At 32.0% G+C, this 20,958-nt stretch overlaps 2 protein-coding genes and 1 pseudogene across 2 annotated transcripts; 1 reads left to right on the top strand and 2 right to left on the bottom strand.

Annotated features, from left to right (window-relative positions):
* Positions 1-5,839: 5,839 nt before the first annotated feature.
* On the top strand, positions 5,840-10,131 carry LOC124836043 (kihadalactone A synthase LFS-like). The gene is made up of 11 exons (XM_047311100.2): positions 5,840-6,039; positions 6,106-6,301; positions 6,805-6,903; positions 7,035-7,086; positions 7,649-7,770; positions 7,919-8,019; positions 8,105-8,163; positions 8,591-8,647; positions 8,863-8,908; positions 9,314-9,393; positions 9,664-10,131. The coding sequence occupies exons 1-11, from the start codon at positions 5,950-5,952 to the stop codon at positions 9,752-9,754; spliced, it is 993 nt and encodes a 330-aa protein (XP_047167056.1). The 5' UTR covers positions 5,840-5,949; the 3' UTR covers positions 9,755-10,131.
* Positions 10,132-10,730: 599 nt separating this feature from the next.
* LOC124836042 (pentatricopeptide repeat-containing protein At4g21065 pseudogene) lies at positions 10,731-12,778 on the bottom strand (annotated as a pseudogene).
* A 126-nt stretch (positions 12,779-12,904) lies between these two features.
* NADP-ME1 (NADP-malic enzyme 1) lies at positions 12,905-17,891 on the bottom strand. Its single transcript, XM_047311098.2, has 19 exons — positions 17,720-17,891; positions 17,044-17,164; positions 16,840-16,914; positions 16,469-16,620; positions 16,280-16,385; positions 16,074-16,139; positions 15,808-15,903; positions 15,658-15,729; positions 15,492-15,575; positions 15,316-15,414; positions 14,715-14,762; positions 14,562-14,615; positions 14,355-14,453; positions 14,185-14,274; positions 14,010-14,087; positions 13,810-13,884; positions 13,628-13,718; positions 13,295-13,423; positions 12,905-13,188 (listed from the first exon to the last, which is right to left on the bottom strand). Exons 1-19 carry the CDS (start codon positions 17,869-17,871, stop codon positions 13,100-13,102), a joined length of 1,776 nt encoding a protein of 591 aa, XP_047167054.1. The 5' UTR covers positions 17,872-17,891; the 3' UTR covers positions 12,905-13,099.
* Between the last annotated feature and the right edge of the window lie 3,067 nt (positions 17,892-20,958).

Genomic DNA, 20,958 nt, shown 5'->3' with positions numbered 1-20,958 from the left:
ATTGGTTATGTGTGTGAGGGCAAGGTCCTCGAGCAAGGAACCTATGCTCAACTTAGACACAAGAGAGGGCCTTCTTCAACCTTGCAAGCCATAAAAATCCAAACTTAGGTACCATAATTGTATAATTTTCATGTACAAACTTGAGTTCATCAAGAAATCTATAGGTCTTTTATTTATATATTCTATAAAAAAAATAGTATATGCCCTCTTTCATTATGAAAACGTTAATTCAGAATGATGGTTTCACATTCATAATTATCTAATCTGAAATTTAAAAGGGTTGTCCCATTTTTGTGGAAAGGTTAGAAGATTTTACTTGTACAATTTGAAAAGGGGTAAAATGGGAAATTTATTTATTTGAGGATACGGGAAGAAATTTATGGAGGGGGCAGAAAAAAAAACACTGCCAATTGGTTGGTCAATGTTTAGGCCCATGTGAGGTGTACTCGGTTTGAAAGCCCGTATTATATGTCCAAATGGGCTTGTGCAACTGTTGTAAGAGTGTTACTTCTTCCATCACCACACAATGCTTTTTATATCTCTCCATTCCTTTTTTGTCACTATAAAATATTTAATTCATGGTAGTTAAAAAGTATTTACCTTCACCAACATCTACTCACTGTATCAATGCACCCCCAATATCTATGGACAGATTTCGAGATCCATTTAAATGTTTTACGGATACACCATCTGTTGTCGTCTTTCGCATTTCTCTTTTTCTTCATTTAACACATAATAGAGGCACATAGTAGCACCTAATACACGCATAGCACCCAATACACAGACAACACATATTCACATAGAATCTTGACCAAAATGGGAAATTGGGAAAAAAGGAAGAGGAGAATAAGAGAGGAAGAGAGAATAGTAAGAGTGTGGAGATGGGATGTGGTGTGCGACTGAGTGAATAAGAGAGTAAAAAATTAGGGTTTTAAAAAAAAAGTTAAAAAAGGTAAAGGGTGTGGGGGTGAGGGTGTGATGTGTGGCTGAGTGAATAAGAGAGTAAAATATTAGGGTTTTAAGAAAATGTTAAAAAATGTAAAGGGTAAAAATAAAAATGATATTTTTGAAATTAAAAAACATCGAAGAGGTGTAAGGAACCGTGTGTGGTGATGGAAGGAATAAGTCTCTTGTTGTAAAAGGATGCGACTCAGATCCAATATGAAATGTGTCATTCGTTTATACTAATGTTGAATACCTTTTAAATATATGTGGTATTCATGAATATTAGCATTATTTTAAAATATCCGTAAATAATTTTTAAATAAATATCATAAGATAAATATTTTTTTAATTGAGAAATGAATAGATATTATTCGTATCCTAATTATTATTTATATCAAAACCAAACTATTACTTTTATATTTTAGATTAAAAATAGCATCAATATCTTGTGTAAATTAAATTTATGATTTATTTCTTAACCACAATTCTAAAACATGAAAATTATGAGATCCTATATAAAGTACTTAACTTATGCTTATTATGAATTAATTAGTTACACTCCCATTTAATTAGTATTCAGTCTTTGAATAGTACAATTTACCTCCCATTTCTTTTAATTGAGGAAAACAAAATACCTTTCTTAAACAAACACGTTTTCATTATGAAAAAGCTAGTCTTATAATGTGTATCAGTTACAGTTATTTGTCACTGTTTTTCCCTGTGTAGTTAGTATCCATTGCATTACAGAATTTTTTTCAATTCAGTACTTTCTCACATAATTATGAAACTAGAACATAAGGTTAGGTAAAGGTGATTAGATACAACTGTTTAATGAGGTGGTTAAAGTCCACTTAAAGGTACATGCAAAATGATTAAAATAATCATTTATTTTAATTGGATGAGAAATTATATAAGGCATGTCGTACTAATTTTTTTTAATGTCAATGACATAAGAATTTTAAAGTAAATTTATAATTCATTTGACACAATATTCAATAAATAATTATTGTGGTTTAATTAATGATAGAGAATTTTCTTTAGTAAAATTTTTTGGATGGGTGATTACATACAACAAGTTATTTATTTATTATTATTATTATTATCACTATCTCATTAATAAAAGTAAGAATATATTATTGTTTTAAAAAAATTACTTAACAAAATCTAATCTTTATTACATTTTATGATTGTTTTATCAATTATAAATTAGACAGTGAACCAATAAGTTAATCATAGATTAGACGGTCAATCATTAGTGAAAAGTCCAAATCAAAAAATTATCAACAAAATTGAATGGTCGAAAAATCAGACCGATCGAGCTAATTAATAAATGTTAAATCAACTTAAAAATAAAATATGATTAGAACCAATTAAATTGTAATCATTCTATCATTAATTACAAAATCATTCAAAAAAATATAAATATAAATTTAAGATAATGAGATAAATTATTTAAATTTATTTATCACTAATATTCAAACTATAAAAACTAACTTTGACGTGCCTTCTATAATTTTCAATTGATTTGGACGAACGGCTAAAAAGAAAGGTTGGAACGAACAATTACAAAAATTTAAACAAATGGCTAAATAATCCTTAAATATTAGAAAGACTGTATAGATGTTGACTTCAACCCTACCACTCAAAATCATAAAAAAAAAAAAAAAAACTTTTGGTTCAAATATTTATTTGCGAAAGAGAAGAAAATGTGGCACACTTTTTCTACACAATAGCACAGAAATTGTGGTCACGGAAATTAGAAAAAAACGAGTTAATAAAAAAGGTACTTAAAGCGTCCAAAAAAGTATACCGTGTGTTGATTGATTTGACAGGTGGCGCCCATATAGCCTCTAATCATGCATGCCATAGCAAGTTTTAAACTATTATTTAACAAAATAGAAAGTTTGTTCAATGATAATGAGTATTTAGTACAAACTTTATATTATATTTTCTAATACATGTTTTTTTTATTTATTCAAGATATAAAATCTTCAGAAAGTTAATTAACTATAATCTAAGATCTACAACATTTTCTAATTTCAACAATAATTACGTTTTAAATATTTCATAAGTTTTGATATTTTAAATAAAGTCTTTATAAATAATTATTTTATTTAGTGTTTAAAATAATTTTTTAAGTATTCTATTATTTTCGTCGTCAATAAATATAGCTTATATTATTGTATTTTTATCTTTAACTCATCAATCAACTAATTTACGTATTTTTTAATCTTTTTCAATTTGTTGGTTAACTCATTCTTAACAGGGAAAGAAAATTATCAATTGATTTATGTTTCTTTTATTTAATATTTTTAACTTGCTGGTCAACTCATTGCTAATATGTAATTATTTTTGGTCTAAATATATTTCCTATCATTAGTGGTATCTTAACATCCTATAAAATAAATTGATTGATTTATTTAATCATTTCTTGTTATTTAATTTATATTTATATATTATTTATCTTTTAATTATACTTATTATCTTCATTTGATTGATAAATAAATATTTTCTTCTCATAATTTTTTATGCTTGCATATAAAAGTAATTATTTATAACAAATATTCAAGATTTAATAAAATTATAGTTTGTGATTTAATCATAAATATTTAAATGAGTAGATATTAGATAAGATGAATAATCTTGAGTTATTTTGTTAATCATGGTAAAATTTATTTATTCGGATGTGAAATTGTAATATATATATATATATATATATATATATATATATATATATATATATATATATATATATATATATGAACTTTTATCTTGATTTTATTAATAAAGTGTAATAAATAATTATATACAACGACGAAAGAAATGTTACATTTTCCCCGATGTTGAAAAATAAACATGAGTTAAATATTGGTTTTTGATATAAAACAAACGTTTTAAAATAAATGAATAACTATAACGTGTCTCCAAACTAATATTTTTCCACTTTTGTACGACTATCAGTTAGTAGTCATTAATTTTAAATCCATTTCCAAAAAAGTTATTAAACTTTAAATAATTTGTTATCAATCTAATAGTTTATTTAGAAGATGGAATTAGACTTTAAGTATTTTTCTTATCAATTTTGATTTTTTATTCCATATTAATATTAAATATTTAAAATCAATTATGTCAAAGCAACAAGGAAGAAAAATCCTCTCGTTTGAATGAAAATATACTCTAATTTATATTTTTGCATAGAACTCTCAGTATTTAAAGTAAGAAAAAAAAAATCTAACTATAATAATTAAATTAATTTTTAAGTAGTTCAAAATTAAAGTAAAAGTAAAAAATTATCAAATACGAGTCTTAATTACAAAATTTTACATCAAAACTAGTAAAAGTATTTTAAAAATAATGTACACTTATTTAATTTTAAGCTAATTACTAAACTATAGATTCTAAACTATTTAATCTTTTTAACCACCCTTTAAACCTTTTCATTAATACTATTTAATTTAAATTTGTTTTTCTAATTAATTATTCATGCCTAATTGTTACTATAGAACATTAAGTACACAAACTTAATTAATCTCTAAATTCTTTGCTATAACTAGGTTTACACAAAATTTTTCACATTTTAAGTCAATATTGTTTACATCTATTGAGTCAAATGAAAATATTAGATGGAAACTTTAGAAACATAATACACATTTTTTAAACATCTTTATAGTACACTTTATTATTAATTAAAACATCCTAAAAGGTAGAAGTAGAAGATTAAATAAAAAGTGAAACTAAAAATGATATTAAACGAATTTCAATTAATCATAAAATATATTTTCCTCTCGTTTCTTAATTAGAAAACTAGCTTCAGTGAGTTTTTCAATATAAACTCAAACGGTAATGTGTTTTTGGAATGGTGCTCTTACGTTACGTATTTGATAATCACTAAAAATACAAAATAAGCATTCTAATTGATACTTAAGTCAACTTATAATAATAATTAGGCAATACCATTAAAATTTAACATTTATGGAAAATGCAATAATTTTACAAGTTTTATATTTAACTTTTATTTATTAATTATACTTTTTATTTAAATTAATGCAGACATAATGATTCAAACAAAATTTATTCAAAATATACAAATGAATTATTTGTTCTAAAAGAGAGAGGTATGATTATTTACAAGTTTTTCCAATTCCTAATAAGCATGAAATATTCTCATGTTTTCATCACATATATTTATTTGGACACAATAATCATATTTAAAACATAATTAAATACCAAATATCATACATTACAAATTCCAATTTTTATTCATATAATAGTCTTCGATGCTGAATAATCAAGAAATTATCAACAAAGATAGAAAACAGAAATTAAAAAAAAAAAACACATTTTCAAACCGAAGTTGTTGAAGTCATGAAAAAACAATAAAAAAATAAATAATGGTCGTTTAGACAACTATATTTGACTTAACCCTATCATTACAAAAGATCTCATTGTCAAACTCAATTTACATAAACTCCAAAATCTAAGAAAAACCCTTTAAATATTATCCAAATATTTAGCATAATTATACACTTAAAACTCAAATTCAAACTTACTAGTTCAACTAAAACAAGAATCTTGTCATCCCGTGTTTGTTTAATAATAAAACTTTATAAAGTAATTAAAAAAAATGATTTTACTAAAAATATAAACAAAAATTGAACACTATAACTATTGTCTTAATATATATTTTTTGAAATACTATATATATATATATATATATATACACCCAAAAATTTATGATCTAGATAAGGATAAAATGCCAATTTTGAAGAAGAAAAAGGAAGCAGGTCAATGATTCCAGAGAACCCACAACCAAGAAATTTATGTTTCCAAACAGGCAAAATAAATTGAACAGAAAAAAATAATTTTTTTTTTGAAAAAAAAAAAGCATGGCTGCTACGAATTTTGCTTATATAAGCAAAGGCAATTTTGAGTTTTGTTCGGTGGTCATTGGAAAGTGCAAAGTGGTTTCAGGAATTTGAGGCTGTCCTTCTTTGCTCTTCAAACATGGGAAGACAGAGCACACAATTCTCTGCCCTCAACTGCATCGACCTATCCAACTCCGACATCAACCAATCCGTTCGTTTACTCAAACAGGTTTGCTCTTTTCCTCTGTTTCATCTCTCTGTTTTCTTGTGATCTTATGTTGATGTTTTGTTTCAGGCGTGTTTGGATTCGGGTTTTTTCTACGTTGTCAACCATGGCATAAGCCAGGAATTCATGGACGAGGTTTTTGCACAGAGCAAGAAGTTTTTCTCTCTTCCCCTCGAGGAAAAGATGAAGATTCTCAGGAATGAAAAACACAGGGGATATACCCCTGTTCTTGATGAACTTCTTGATCCTGAAAATCAACTTCTTGGTATGTATGCAGTACCCATTTCGGATTTTCTGCATGTTTGCATGGATTTCACCACCCTGTTTTCTTATTCTTCTTTTTTCATGATTCTGAACGGAGAAGACTTAGACGGTTGCTTTTGGTGTTACTGTCTTGTCAGAATTGAAGTTTTGCATGTACAATCTATATTGATATTGATGTTTGATGCAAACATTTGTCACGTATTACCGAAATAAAACGTCAATTCTAATTGAAAATCAACAGAAAAGAGTACAGAAAGAACTGTATCTTAGTTTTGATCAAACCGAACAAAACTCAAGGTCAGTTAATTACGTGCTTATACTGTTGCCTTTCTACCAAAATTGAAGCTTTGCATAAAAGATCTATGTTGATGTTTCATGTAAGCCTTTACTCTGCAAAGTATTACAATAAATTCTAATTGTAAAGCACTAGAAGTTTTGAAATAACCGTGTGCAAGTTTTTGTCGTTCAAAACCTTAATAACCTCTTCTCTGCTTGGTTAAATAGGAGACTATAAAGAGGGGTATTATATTGGAGTTGAAAAAGCTGAAGATGACCCAGAATCGAAGAAGCCTTTCTATGGTCAGAATAGATGGCCTGCACCAGGTAAAAGAGCCAACTTTTCAGTCTTCCTGACTTTTGAAGACAAAAAATCTGTTTTCTACCAATGGAGTCTTCCAACATTTTGGATTTTATTTTCTTGTTTTAAATTTTTGTTGAACATTTTTCCTATGTAGATGTTTTGCCGGGGTGGAGGGAGACCATGGAAAAGTTCCATCGAGAGACATTGTACGTTTTACTGATGGTTTATTTATTTATTTTTGTCATAAGATGCTATCTCAGCTCAGCTAGTATGTTTTTTGATCATCTGTGTTGCATGTGAAACTAGTTAATTGTAAGTTTGTTTCTGACTCGCCGTACTTTATGAAAACCTTTGTCTTTAATAGATGAAGCAAGACTTTGAATTGCAGTTATGATTTTGACATTTTTTTATAATTCAGACATGTGCTGCTTGTGCAGTCACTCTACTGTCTTGAACATCATGTTTTGCTCAAAATCATGATCTTTGACTGTTTTTTAAAACCCTGATATGGAACAGTGTTTGGTTTTCATTTCAACAACAAGATTTCCATTGTGTTTCTTGTTGGCTGTTCTTCCTCTCCCTGGTGGGAGGGGATCAAGGTCTTACTTTTTTTTATTTTCTTGTCAATGTTATTACTCCCTTCCCATGAAGGAAACTATAGATCATGTTGAACTGCCTTGGTTGTTCATATGGACTGCATTGGGGAAAAGGGCTTCAATTTTTTTTTCTCTAGTAATTTGTTTCTGCCTGTTTTGTTTGGTAATCCAGAGAAGTAGGGAAAGTTGTTGCAAAGATAATAGCCCTTGCACTTGATTTGGATGAAAAATTTTTTGACCAGCCAAAAATGTTCGGAGAGGCAATTGCAACTCTGCGTTTGCTGCACTATGAAGGTATTGTATGTGATATTCTTGGAAAGAAGTATTGTAATACTAATGTAGAAAGTCACAAATTCCGAACCAGTACCACGTGGTCACTGTGTCTGGTACAATTGCAAAGAAAAAAAACTTACAGGGTTGTATTCATCTATGTTCAATGAAGGTCAAATCTCAGACCCCTCGAAAGGATTATATGGAGCTGGAGCTCATACTGACTATGGTTTAATTACACTGTTGGCAACAGATGATGTTTCAGGCCTTCAAGTAAGAAAGATAATGATTTTTTTTTCTTCAATATTACAAAAATTTGTGTGTTATGAACTTAGAGCAATAATGTCCTTCATTGTAGATATGCAAGAATAGGGATGCTAAACCTCAGATATGGGAGGATGTGGCACCATTGAAGGGGTTAGTCCATATGTCATTGTAGCTTTTATTTCTACTTTCATGCAAAGCAGTTGTGAGAATCCTTATTTCTTCATCCCTACGTTTTAATTCATGAGTTAATTTCTAAACTTCTTCAGACACTCCCTTGTTCTTTCAACATTATTTTTTCCTGGATTTGTTTATGGTAGTTTCATAGTCAGTTTTTTCATTCATACAAATCTATAGATGGGATGATGTGAGAAGCCATACTTTTCATTTGACAGTATCACTAGCACGCACAAAACAATTCATTCATTGTAAAATTACACTTGTCTGCACAACTGATATATTTCTGAAATTTTAGTTCTTTTTGAGCTGTACTATGCCAATTACTAGGCTTTAATGTTATTACCTCTGTCATGCCCTTCAGAACTATATTACATTATCTGACAGACTGCTTATATTGCAGAGCCTTCATTGTGAATCTTGGTGACATGCTGGAGCGCTGGAGCAACTGTGTTTTCAAGTAAGAAATCTTTCCCACTTTCGAATATTTCTAATTTTGAATGAAGGCAGGCATACTTCTCATATTAGAGAAATTCAAAAGACAGATATTGATTTGTGTTATGAGCTACTACTATAACTATTCTCTAGAGAAAATTGTAAGCTTGTAGTAGAAGCTTATACACAAGTGATTTATGAAATTTTGTAATCAACAAATTACGTTGTATTCATGCTCAGGTCCACACTGCACAGAGTTCTAGGAAATGGTCAAGAAAGATATTCTGTAAGCCCCAGCTTTTTTTACTCTTTACCTTCTGTCATTTATATTCATAGCAAAATCGGTATTAAATTGTTTAATACATAATATATTTAGCCTCCCTGAAGACCTCAATATTTATTCGTATCTCAGTACTTATCTGGTCAAAACATAAATAGTATTTCAATATTTATCTTGTGGTCTTGTGGTTCTCCATTATCTTCTGCCATCATTGGAATTCATAGTGCTAAGGACAATTATTGGCTACTGGTTACAGCCACCAGGATTGACTTCTGTCACGGTCGTTGGTTTTTCCAGCACAGTCGGTCTTCCCTTTTTTTATTCATTGATAGCGACAATATGAACCACCACTATGTTATTATATTACAAAATTATGCAACATGCTCATCACTGTGCTGTTTCCTTTTACAGATTGCATACTTCTTGGAGCCAAGTCATGACTGTCTAGTAGAGTGCTTGCCAACCTGCAAATCTGATAGTAATCCTCCTAAGTAAGTTAAACATGTCAACTAAAAATTAGCAGCATAGTGTATGTTAGAAAGTTAATCTCACATTCAGATTCCATCCTTCCCTTCTGAGGCTTGTTTGTTTGGTCGATAGAGTACTAAAACAGGCCATTTATAATATAAAGCAATGTGCATGAAATTGCCTAATTGTTCACCCAAATGTTATGTAGATAAATCAATAGGAAGCAACCACGGTATAAAATCTGTGCTGTTTGTAGTGGCTCTTAACATCTTTGCATTTTTCTCTTTTACCAGATTTCCTCCCATCTTATGCCAGGACTACCTGACTCAGCGCTACAAGGACACTCATGCTGATCTGAAAATTTACAAGAAACAGCAAGCTTGAACAGTCAACCTTTGGAACAGCCTAGTGTTTTTTCACAAAAACACTCACTTACTCTGATTTGGATATTTACCATAAACAAGAAGCTTAGGAAGTTTGCTTTTGGAGCTGAGTAGCCAGGAAATTTTGTACTGCATTTAGAGACAACAGCATCATATATTAAAACATGTTATTTAGATTTTGTTGGGATAGTCCTGGGGAAGGGGTGGGGAGATAGCTACATGGTTTGGTACTTATTGCTACAGCTAAAAGAAAAACATGAAAGAAATCAAGCGATGTATTTTTTTATTCAGCCCAATGCTGGGAATAGGATATGAAGAAAAAAATTAGAATTGTTTCTAGTCAATAAATATACTTTGCAAACAAAAGTTTATGTTTTACTCACCTTTGTTAGTGTTTGTATTTCTCCAAATGCTTTACACAATGGTATTCTTTTTAAGCATCAATGTTTTATGTGGACGAGGTAGTACGAAAGTGCGACGTGTGTTGGTGATAGAATGTGAAATGATGTTGAAATTGTGTGGGGTTTCATTGAAAGAGGGAAAGAAACTGTTTTTTTTTTTGTGAATGGTGTGATGAGGGTGGTCCAGAAGCCAATTTGGTTTCTTTGTCAGACACGTGCAGAAACATCCAAATCTTACGTGACTGTCCCCAAATACTTATCCTATTTGGATACCTATTAATGAAGTATGCAAAATTGTGGATAGAGAGAGAAAGATATAGAATGGCCCTGTCAAGAGATTATGGAAAAGTGGGTGTTCAAAAATTAAGTCTTTTGCTTTAAAGAAAGCATTTCAATCCCAAAACAACGTGTCAATCCATTAGATTAAATATTTAATAAATAAAGCTAAAAATTAGTATTTGGTATTAAACTGAATTTGTTTATATACTGAACACTGTCTTTGAGTGATTAGGATGCGAATGCTAGCCTTGCAATTTATGGAATCATATATAACCGTAAAAGCTAGTAAAGCTTGAATTTTGACATTTGAACATGATTAACTTACCAAAAATCTCTGCAAGAGCATGATCCCTTGCTAAAATGGTGGAATCGACTTCGATCCCTTATGACAATATATCTATCAAAGAAACTTGAAACGTGCTTCATGAAACTATGACAGTCATAACAAATCCTAAGATTCTTAATGACCCTAATGGTCTTTCTATCCCTATGATAAAGAAGAACAAAAGCCACTGCTAATTTCTCACTGTGATAGCCCAGACAATGCTCTTTCTCTTCCTCTTGAATGTCATGCAGCACATTAGACGTAATAGGGGTGTAACCTCCAAGTTTTACTGTGTCAATAATCGAACCTAAATATCTTGTAATCTCCTCCCACTTCGGGTGAGAATTATCTCCAGACAAAAACTCATGAACCACTTGATCAACGTGAACCAAACTATGGCCAGGCTCCTTCACAATCCTACCCTCCTTCATAGAATTCCTCACCCCCTCCTTCTCAACCCATTTACCAACTCCACCATAAGCGTTTGACAAAAGCACATAATCACCATCATGATAAGGGTCCAACTCCTTGATCCTCGCTCTGGCCTTCTCAGCCAGCCCAAGATGATTGTGATTCACACATGCCCCAAGCAAGGTCCTCCAAATAACCGAATTTGGCTTAACAAGCATCCCCTCCACAAACTCAAAAGCTTCAACCATCATGCCTGCGCGGCCAAGAAGATCAACCATACAACCATAATGCTCAAGCCCCGGTGCAACCCCATACCTACTCCACATGCCCTCAAAAACCCTCCGCCCCTCCTCCACAAGCCCACCATGACTACAAGCAACCAATGCACCCATAAAAGCAACACGATCAGGCTTCAAACCAGACTCCATCATATCATAAAAGGCCTCTAAAGCCTCCCTACCACGTCCATGAACAGCAAGCCCGTTAATCAGCGCGGTCCACGTTACCACATTCCTGTGAGGCATTTCATCAAACACCTTAACAGAACGATCAATGTCCCCACAGCGAGAATACATGTCAATAAGTGCAGTACCTAATGGAACAGTAAGGCTGAGCCCAGTTCTGGAAATAAAAGCGTGAACCCAGATACCTAATTCCAAGGCACCCAAGCTGGAAACAGCAGATAGCACACTAAGCATGATGACCCCATCGGGTAGGATATGACTCTGGCAGAGCTGCATTTGTTGGAAAAGCCTAAGGGCTTCATCGGGGAACCCTTGTTTGGCGAAAGATGAGATTAAAGAGGACCAAGAGACCAAGTCTGGGTGGGAGATTTCGTCGAACAGTTTAAGGGTGAGGTGGAGGGAGGTGGAGGAGGTTCCGTAGGAGTTTATAAGGGCGTTTTGAACGTAGATGGTGGAGTGGAAACCAAGCTTGAGAACGATGGAGTGGATGTGGTGGGGGTTTAGTTTGGAGGTTTTGAGAATGAAGGGGAAGGTGAAGTGATCCAAGGGGATATTGGTGCGGTGCATGTGGGAGAAGAGGGCGAGGGCGAGGGAGGGAGCGTGAACTGCCACGTGGCGGATGATGGCGTTGTAGAGGAAGGTGTCGCCGGAGATCGGGAAACGGAGGAGCACGGAGGCGGCGTAACGGGCGGTGTCGGGGGGTGATGATGAGTTGGCACAGCGGAGAATGAAGGCACGCAGGGAGAGAGGGTTCTGGTGTTGTCCTTGTTTTATTAGCGTGGCGTGTAGCTTGTACACACTCTTCATGTTGGAGTAATATCTGACCATCTCCTCGCTCCACTTCTATGCATTTTCTCATCAATTCATTCTATTTGGCTCTGCTAATTCATTCTCATTCAATATGGGTCTCTTTCATTCGGTTTGTTATTTGAACAATCTGCTTCAATCTCGTTCCCATTCATTTGGTTTGTTATTTGGGCAGTCTCGTTTCACTCGCGGTTTGGGTGCATTTAAGGTGTTCGACGTTTGGTGTGTGAGAATTGGGCTGTTTTGGGAGACTTTTCCAATGTATGTGTTTATTCTCATGAGTTCCGGCAGGTTTCAGGCCACTTTCAGTGTTTTGTGCGTTAAAGATAACATTTTTATTTTTCTGTAAAATATTAAAATTGATTAAATCGAAGTAGAATATGGTGCCGTTATATTAATTACACGAATCAGTTGTTGAAAACTATTGAATGGTAATGTTTACTGAGCTAGCCATGGGCATGGCGTGAGATGAAATTAAGATTTAATAATACAAAGCATTATGTTTATTACAGCCAAAGCCAACAGTGATTACATAACAAAAAGCATAATTCACCAGTAGTTTTGGTGATTACATGACAAAAAGCATAAAACCACTCACGTATGCCACCTACACATTCGTGTTTATTACTGCCAAATTTAACAATGATTTGCCCCATAATTCACCTATAGTTTCGGTACACAGGAGAATACATGCAACTCTGGGCATACTTCACAAGATTCTCAGGACGAGGGAGACGTGTAGCCAAGCCTAAAAGAAAGTTTAACACAATTGTTAGTCTCAAAACATGTCAAATGTTAGCTGAAATTGTTGTAAACTAGAACAAAGCATGAGAGTTGTGATGATGAGCACAAACCCAGCTCATATGCCTTGGCAGCAACACCTGCAGCTATGTTAGCTGAAATTGTTCTGATGTCAGAGAATGGTGGATAAATCAAGCCCTTTTCATAGTTCTCCTCAGTCACTAGTTTAGCCAAGGCTTCCGCTGCATATATATCAATAATGTTGAGAATTAATTTGTGAAGTTTACAAGATCCAAAACCATTATTAAGATCTTAGCATTGCCAACACACAATAAAAGAAAATGTGCAGTTGAAGAAGCTTGAGAGAATGAAACAAAGAGGATAGAAAGAACAGAACATCACAAAACATCATGTTTGTTGGATGTATTGATTTGTTGTCCACTTACATGCTGCCAGAAGCATATCATCATGAACTCGGATTGCTCCAGAGATTACCAATCCCAAACCAAAACCAGGGAAAATGTAAGCATTGTTGGCCTGAATAGACAAGACAAGACTTGACATGATTGTTTGTTGTATAACCAAATAGAAGAGTAACTGGTAATGAATATGAAGAGGATTGCAAAACCTGGCCTGAATAGTACACTTTTCCCTTGTATTCTATAGGATCAAATGGACTTCCACTAGCAAAAATTGCACGACCCTGTGTTTTGAAGACAAGCAAAGATAAGTTATGGAAGTTACTATTGCAAATAAGGCATCCTTTTGCATCAAATCAAAGAACTCTTTCAACCAATTCAAGAAACAAATACGGTTGTGTTATTTTACCTCACTCCATTGATAAGCCTCTTCAGCTGTACACTCAGATTGTGATGTTGGATTGGAGAGAGCCAAAATAAGAGGTTTCTGCAGGGAAGGCATGATAGAGACACAGTTTCTATTTAAAATTGTCTATCTAAACAAGCACACAAATAATCATATGCAAGAGGAGATTAGAGTTTACTTCATTGATGGAAGACACAGCTTCAATTACTTCCTTTGTAAATGTTTTTCCCACTCCTGATGATCCAACCAAAACTGTAGGTTTGATTACCTGAAGATGTAGACTGATTAACGACAGACACTCATGAAAAGGCAACCTACTGCAAGTTATAAACAGACATATTTTGACACCTTAACAGCTTCTAAGAGAGTGTCAACAGGCTCATGTTCATGAGCCCATGGCTTCTTGAAATGTTGAAGTGAATGCTTTCTTGAACCAACAATCAAACCCTGAAAGAGAAAAAGGAAATGTATTGCAGAAACTTAAACCATTAAGACAAAAGATAACAAATTAAAATAAAACGTATTTTCATGGAAGCCTATCATGTTTTTTACTACCTTTGAATCGACAAGCCATATCTTCTTGCGAGTCTCCTCTATAGGTGTCTTTGTCTGCTCAAGAAATAAGTAGAAGAAAATCAGCAATGTCGATTTTAAAACTAACTAAAGAAACCAACTTGACCACTGCAAAAACAATAAACAGCTATTCACCTGCTTTGATGTCTCGAGAGCTATAAGTTCTGCTATTCCTGTCCCTGCCTGAAAACATGACAGAATATAAATTGGATAGACTAATTTGCCAGTTGCGGACAACAGGTGATGTGAGAGACTGTGCATGCGTATGCCTCAGAATAAAAGTTAGGTTAAATATGTTTTTAGTCTCTAAATGTAAAATTAGAATTCGTTATTCTCTCAAACTTTGATATATTTTGGTGTCAAAACTCTAAAAGTAAAAATATATAGTCCTTTTAGAGTATATTTTGGATTTATTAAAGGATATTTCGGATTGACATATGAATTAGGTGTAAACAATTCAAACATCATCTTCAAATGTGTTTAACAGGTTAAAAAAATTTAATATAATTGGATTAAGAAGATTATATCCATTCATTTCTTAAGTTTGAAGACCAGGATGTATCAAAGTTTGGGACATAAATGAATTCAAATTTCGTATCCAAGTTTAGGGACTAAACATATTTAACTCAAGTTTTCACAATTAAATACTACTTATTCTATTCCACTGGTTGTTTCCCTTTGCTTCAGATTCAGGGAAAGATTGTATACATAATAATTCAGAAAAGGCTCAAAATACCTCTCCAGCACCAAGGAACAAGAATGTGTGGTCAGCCAGAGTACCACCAATGAGCTTCAAGGCTGCCACAACCCCAGCAAGTACCACAGATGCAGTTCCCTGAGACAACAATGCATTAATAATTACAATACAAAAATCTTCAAGATGTAGATGTCATCCTTTATGCAACTTAGTACCTGAATATCATCATTGAAAACAAGATGAGTTGTACCATATTTTGCAAGCAACTCAAAAGCGTTGTGGTTCGCAAAATCTTCAAACTGCAGAACAACAATTTTAAATAGTCTGATACTACATTGAATGAATTCAGAAATGTTAAGAATCATACAAAAAATTTGAAACCTGTATAAGAACTTTTTCTCCGTAGTTTTGCTTGACAGCAGTCATGAACTCTTGCAGAAGTTCGGAATATTCCTAAGGAGAATGCAGAAACCAAGTTAAGAAAATGATGCTAATAAAAGCTACATGCGTTATTAAGTTAGCTATACCAACCTGCCCAGTTGCCCTCTTTTGTCTAAGCCCAATGTAAAACTCATCATTCAGTAATTTCTCGTTGTTTGTTCCCACATCAATCGTAATGGGCAAACACTGGCCACAAAAGATGAAAACATCACAACACAACTCGCAAAGAGTGAATTTGATTAGTTTATTACTAACTTAATGAAGTTCTTAATGTCAAATGTTCAAAAAAGACAAAGGAGACATGTCTTGATATAAATCATATAATGAGAACAACAGAAAATATGCAGAATTCTTACTGCTGATGGACGAACTCCTCCTAGTGCTGTGTACAAGGCCAGTTTACCAACAGGAATTCCCATCCCCTAAATCACATTCAACATCATTATGTAAAGACCAAATCATCTACTGTCATAATATATCTATATATGTCTTCATAACTTGAGTCATAGTTTTTCATATCAGGGAATTTGATTCCCTGGTGGAAATATTCTAAGTCAAATACCTGACATCCAAGATCTCCAAGTCCCAAAATTCGTTCACCATCTGTTACAACAATAACTTGGATACTCTTTTCAGGCCAGTTTTTCAACACCTCAAGGATCTTTCCCCTGAAAAAGTTCAACAACTCAATGACCCCGCATCAAATGTAGCCCAAAATTTCATACAAGCACATGAATAAAGAAATGTATACTTCTCTTTCAAACTTATGAAAAGACCCTGAGGACGCTTGAAGATGCTCCCATATTTCTGGCAGGCCTCACCAACAACAGGAGTATACACAATTGGGAGCAGTTCCTCAACATTGTCAACTAGAAGTTTGTAAAACAGCCTTTCATTTGTCTCCTGTGTACCAGCAAAACATGTTTCACTTTTCAATTTTCAGAACTAGAGAAATGCTTTATTTTCATTTTCACTTTTCATGGATAGAAGAAACAGCACTAGTATAAAATATTTGCAATGATATGCCCCTTCATGCACCACATATAAAAGGGTACCCACATCATGAACAAGACAAACTTAACCACAAACATGGAAGAAGATATGATGAGTAGAGAAACCTGCCTGAAGTTCCATCATAGCTATGTACTTCTGCAATGGCACCTGATACTGTCGGATATTGTTTATCAACTGTTTCTCCTGTAAACAGTAGCAGAAAGAAGTGATTAGAACAAGAAGGAAAGGTCAAAAAGGGAAAAAGCTTCTTCTTTTTTAATGGAGAAATTAAACTAAAAAGATAACAGACAAAAATCATCAGTTAATGCAAACCTGAAGTTTCTGGGAGGTAATTGTAGGAGGTAATAGTCCACGCAAATAGTGTGCATCTCTCTCTTTCTCGGTGAAAGCAAGCCCCTTGTTGTACTGTGGATCTCTAAGCAAAGAATACCCACTGCAGCACAAAAACATACAGAAACTCAGCCCACATTTTCAGCTAAAACAAAAATGACCAAATATAAAAATCACTAGCATTCACATCCTATACATCTTATATATACTGTCTAAATAATTTTTGTTCATATACACTTAACAAAGAAGAAAATAAGAACATGACATGAATTAAGTTTCTTTCGCGAGGTAGAATCAACTTATATACTTAACTTCTACACAGACTCACTCATCTAACTTCCTATATTTATATATGAAAGTTGGAAGTGGAGGGTCAGAGATTTGTAAAGTCAACAACTTCAATTTCTGCTAAAAGAATTAAGTTTCATTCACAAGCAAGAATCAGCTTATGTAGCTAACTTGTACTCAAACTCAGTCATCTAAGCTGTGGAAGTTTTGAGTATAGGGTATCAACAACTTCAATTTCTGCTAATTAACCACTTTCACTGACAATCTTACAGTCAAGTACAGTGCATACAACTAATGGAAGCCATGAAGCTAAAAACTGAAAATTTGGAAACTAAGAAACACACAGATTGAACAAGCTGGAGAGATTGACCTGGCAACTGAGAAAGTCCATGGGGTGACAAGTTGGTCCTCAGTGGCATGATCCTCACCGTAGACATCTGCAACACCACCACTCACGGTTGATCTTGGACTCAGATCAAGCACTGACTCACCATCTCTCAGGGGCTTCAAAATGCTCTCCATTCAACTCACCACTGTCTCTCTGATACAACTGTGAACTGTGAAGTGCCAAAAACAATGCCAATGATTCACAACACCACAAGCACTGCTTTTATGTACTGGAATGATGACTTTCAATACATAAATAAAGAGAGTCAAGGGAAGAAAAGTAAACAAGTGTTTGTGTCGTTTTCTATTCGGAAAGTGAACCATGTGACCAAATGCACCACTTCTACTTCATTGCATTGCTAAAGTAATAATTTTTACAGTGATTCTGCGTTGTTAGATTCAAGTGGACTTATTTAAAATCAAAGGGGTTGTTAGCAGAAGAAAAAGAAATCGAAAACAAGTACTTTTGAATAGTATGTTGGTCATGCTCTATGTCGGGGGAATTGTCATGACTTATATAATACATAACATGATATACATGAAAGCACGAACTTTTCAATGGTGAATTATATGCAGAAAACGTTCTGTAAAAATATAACAATGGTGAAAACACTGACAAACGACAAACAACAGAGTTAGATGGTGAAAACACTGATATACATGTATTTTAATTATTTTTTATAATACATAATTAAAATGTAAATTTCATTTTACAAATTTATCATTGTAGTATTAGATTCAAGAAAGAATGGATGAATAATTAAAATTGTTAATTTGATAAAATTTATAAAAGTATACTTTAACACATAATTTATTTATATTTTATTTTAGTTTTTTTTAAATATAAAAATTTAGTTTTTTATAATTATTTTATCTTTATAATTTATGTTAAATAAATATAGATGAATATCAGTTTATCATTATTTTAAAATACTGACATAATTTTATCATAGGATCTTAACAAAGGAGAAAATATCTGTCAAAAAAGAAAAAGACAAAAGAAGTGGTTGCAGTCATGTCTGCGCATCATCCGAATATCTTTCAAGTACTATGAGGCAATTATATGAATAATTGAGACAAAAATAGAATAATTAAGAGGAATATACCTTTATTTGAATATTATTATAAATAAATTAAAACCTCAAATTACCTTTTTATTTTATTTTATTTTATTTTATTTTTTCCTGCATCTTCAGTTTTATTTTATTTAGTTTTATTTTATTTTATTTTTTCCTGCATCTTCAGTTGAAAATAAAAAGAGCAGGACTTTTGTTACAACTAATATAACTTATCTTAATCCAAACGATGCTGGTGAAGTTAAATAAAAAGAACAGGACTTAATTATTGTTTTAACTAAACAATTAGGAAATAATTAACTTCTCAATAAACAAAGAATCGTTTGTAGAATTCACATTTAATAAATATTTTCATACATATAAATACAAGAATAGGAAAAAAACTTAATCATTACTTATACTAAAATAGCATACTATTTTTTAATATTATCTCCTCCAAGTATCTGTCAAAATTAATGTTCTTTTGTATGAAATTGTCATAATTTGTATAAACATTTTGTCAAATTGTTATAGTTTACATTTTTTTAGTAATTATTTTATTAAATAAATATGACTTATTGTTGATCTGAGTCAGAGTGAGTGACCTTATCTTAATGGGCAGAAAAGATAGACAATAATGATGTGGGTCCCATCAGCACCCTTGTATTGACTTTAAAGAGATGATACACGTTTTCTTTTTTCTTTTGAAAATATCAATAATTGGATCAAAGAAAACATCGGATTAATTTTTTTAATACAAATTTAACTAAACAGATGGTTTTATAAGTTATGGAAAATTAGTAAATATAAATTTATTTTTTAAGAAAAATTTTAAGATAGTCGAACTTTATGAGAAAAAGAAAATCATTATTATACTTTTATTAAAATTGTGGAACATATTCGTCTTCATTTAATTGTTAAAATATTCATGAAATGTCATATAAAAGTACGACCAAAAATGTCTTCTCAATAAATGATTATAAAATTATGAAAAAAAAATATGTTTCCTTAATCAATAAAAATGTATGGATCAAAGTAACACCTTTTGAGAAAGTAACAATAAAGTGTTTATAGTGAGTGAATGACTAAAAGCAATGATATTTCGATTTCTATGTAAAATTACAAGAAAGAAGAAAATTGTCAATTTAGTCTATAGTCATACAAGTGTGTAATTATTTATAGTGTGACACCCGGACACTGACGAGGGTGATAAGTGATCCCCGATGTAATAGGTATAGTGCAAGAGGTACTGACAAGGAGCGGTTCCTGACAGGCTTCAAGTGAAAGGGGCACAGGGACGAATCGAACATACACCGGAATGAGAGGAATCTAGAGACTGTATAGGTATGAGACTATACAATTGAAAGATAGCTTAAAAGGATTGATTTGACTACTCATATTATCAAATGCAAGTGGGTAATCTTTCAAAAACATTTAAAAGAGACCAAGACAAACATTCAAATATTTTATACAAATAACATAGTAAATAGTTGACTCGAAAACAATAAAAAACAATAATTTTTTAATATATACATCTTAGTTTCCTTTTATATCTTAATGTGGACAAAATATTTCTTTATATAATATTTCATTTCCTTATTGAACAACTGGTAAAGTCCATTTCTTTTATAATTTCTAAACTATTTTCTCCGTTATGCTCCAGTTCTTTTAGCCTAATTGATGTTAATTTGAAATTTAAATCTCTTAAATAATATTTAAATTAAAATCAAATGGCATAAAAATAAATAAATGATATCAATAAGCATTATAAAAATAATATAATATTAATATGTGAAATAATAAAAATAATAATGACAATTAAATTTTAACTCAATAAAATAAAATAATAAAGATAGAGATACATACACTATTACTAACCCTAATGTTTCAGGTAATTCTTTATCGATCAAATTATCACCAATCACCAATGTCACAATTAGGATTTTTAGTCACAATGTTTTCTGCCCCCACAAACTTTTTCCTATTTTTGAAATTACGCAAAACTCTTCTTATTTCATCAATATAGTGATTTAAATCTGAACTTTCTATTTGTGTATGATATTAACAAGTATTCTTTTCATAAATTCTAAAACTTTGATAATCAATTGGAATATAATTGATAATTTAACATAAAATTGACCCAACTTAATTAATTCAACATGTGTCG

The sequence above is a fragment of the Vigna umbellata genome, chromosome 4 (genome assembly GCF_029865625.1).
Source record: "Vigna umbellata cultivar VRB3 chromosome 4, Vumbellata_1.0, whole genome shotgun sequence".
NCBI lineage: Eukaryota > Viridiplantae > Streptophyta > Magnoliopsida > Fabales > Fabaceae > Vigna > Vigna umbellata.
The sequence above is the reverse complement of the archived record's forward strand: the minus strand, read 5'-3'. Positions and strand labels throughout refer to the sequence as shown.

What these genes read in the sequence shown, in the direction of transcription:
- LOC124836043 (XM_047311100.2), top strand. Translation starts at nt 5,950, where the DNA reads ATGGGAAGACAGAGCACACAATTCTCTGCCCTCAACTGCATCGACCTA. An exon ending in GAATAGATGGCCTGCACCAG is followed by an intron (nt 6,904 to 7,034) that starts GTAAAAGAGCCA and finishes TTTCCTATGTAG; the next exon opens with ATGTTTTGCCGGGGTGGAGG. An exon ending in AAGTTCCATCGAGAGACATT is followed by an intron (nt 7,087 to 7,648) that starts GTACGTTTTACT and finishes TTGGTAATCCAG; the next exon opens with AGAAGTAGGGAAAGTTGTTG.
- NADP-ME1 (XM_047311098.2), bottom strand. Translation starts at nt 17,871, where the DNA reads ATGGAGAGCATTTTGAAGCCCCTGAGAGATGGTGAGTCAGTGCTTGAT. An exon ending in TTCATAAGTTTGAAAGAGAA is followed by an intron (nt 16,386 to 16,468) that starts GTATACATTTCT and finishes GAACTTTTTCAG; the next exon opens with GGGAAAGATCCTTGAGGTGT. An exon ending in CTGTGTCTTCCATCAATGAA is followed by an intron (nt 14,088 to 14,184) that starts GTAAACTCTAAT and finishes CCTTCCCTGCAG; the next exon opens with AAACCTCTTATTTTGGCTCT.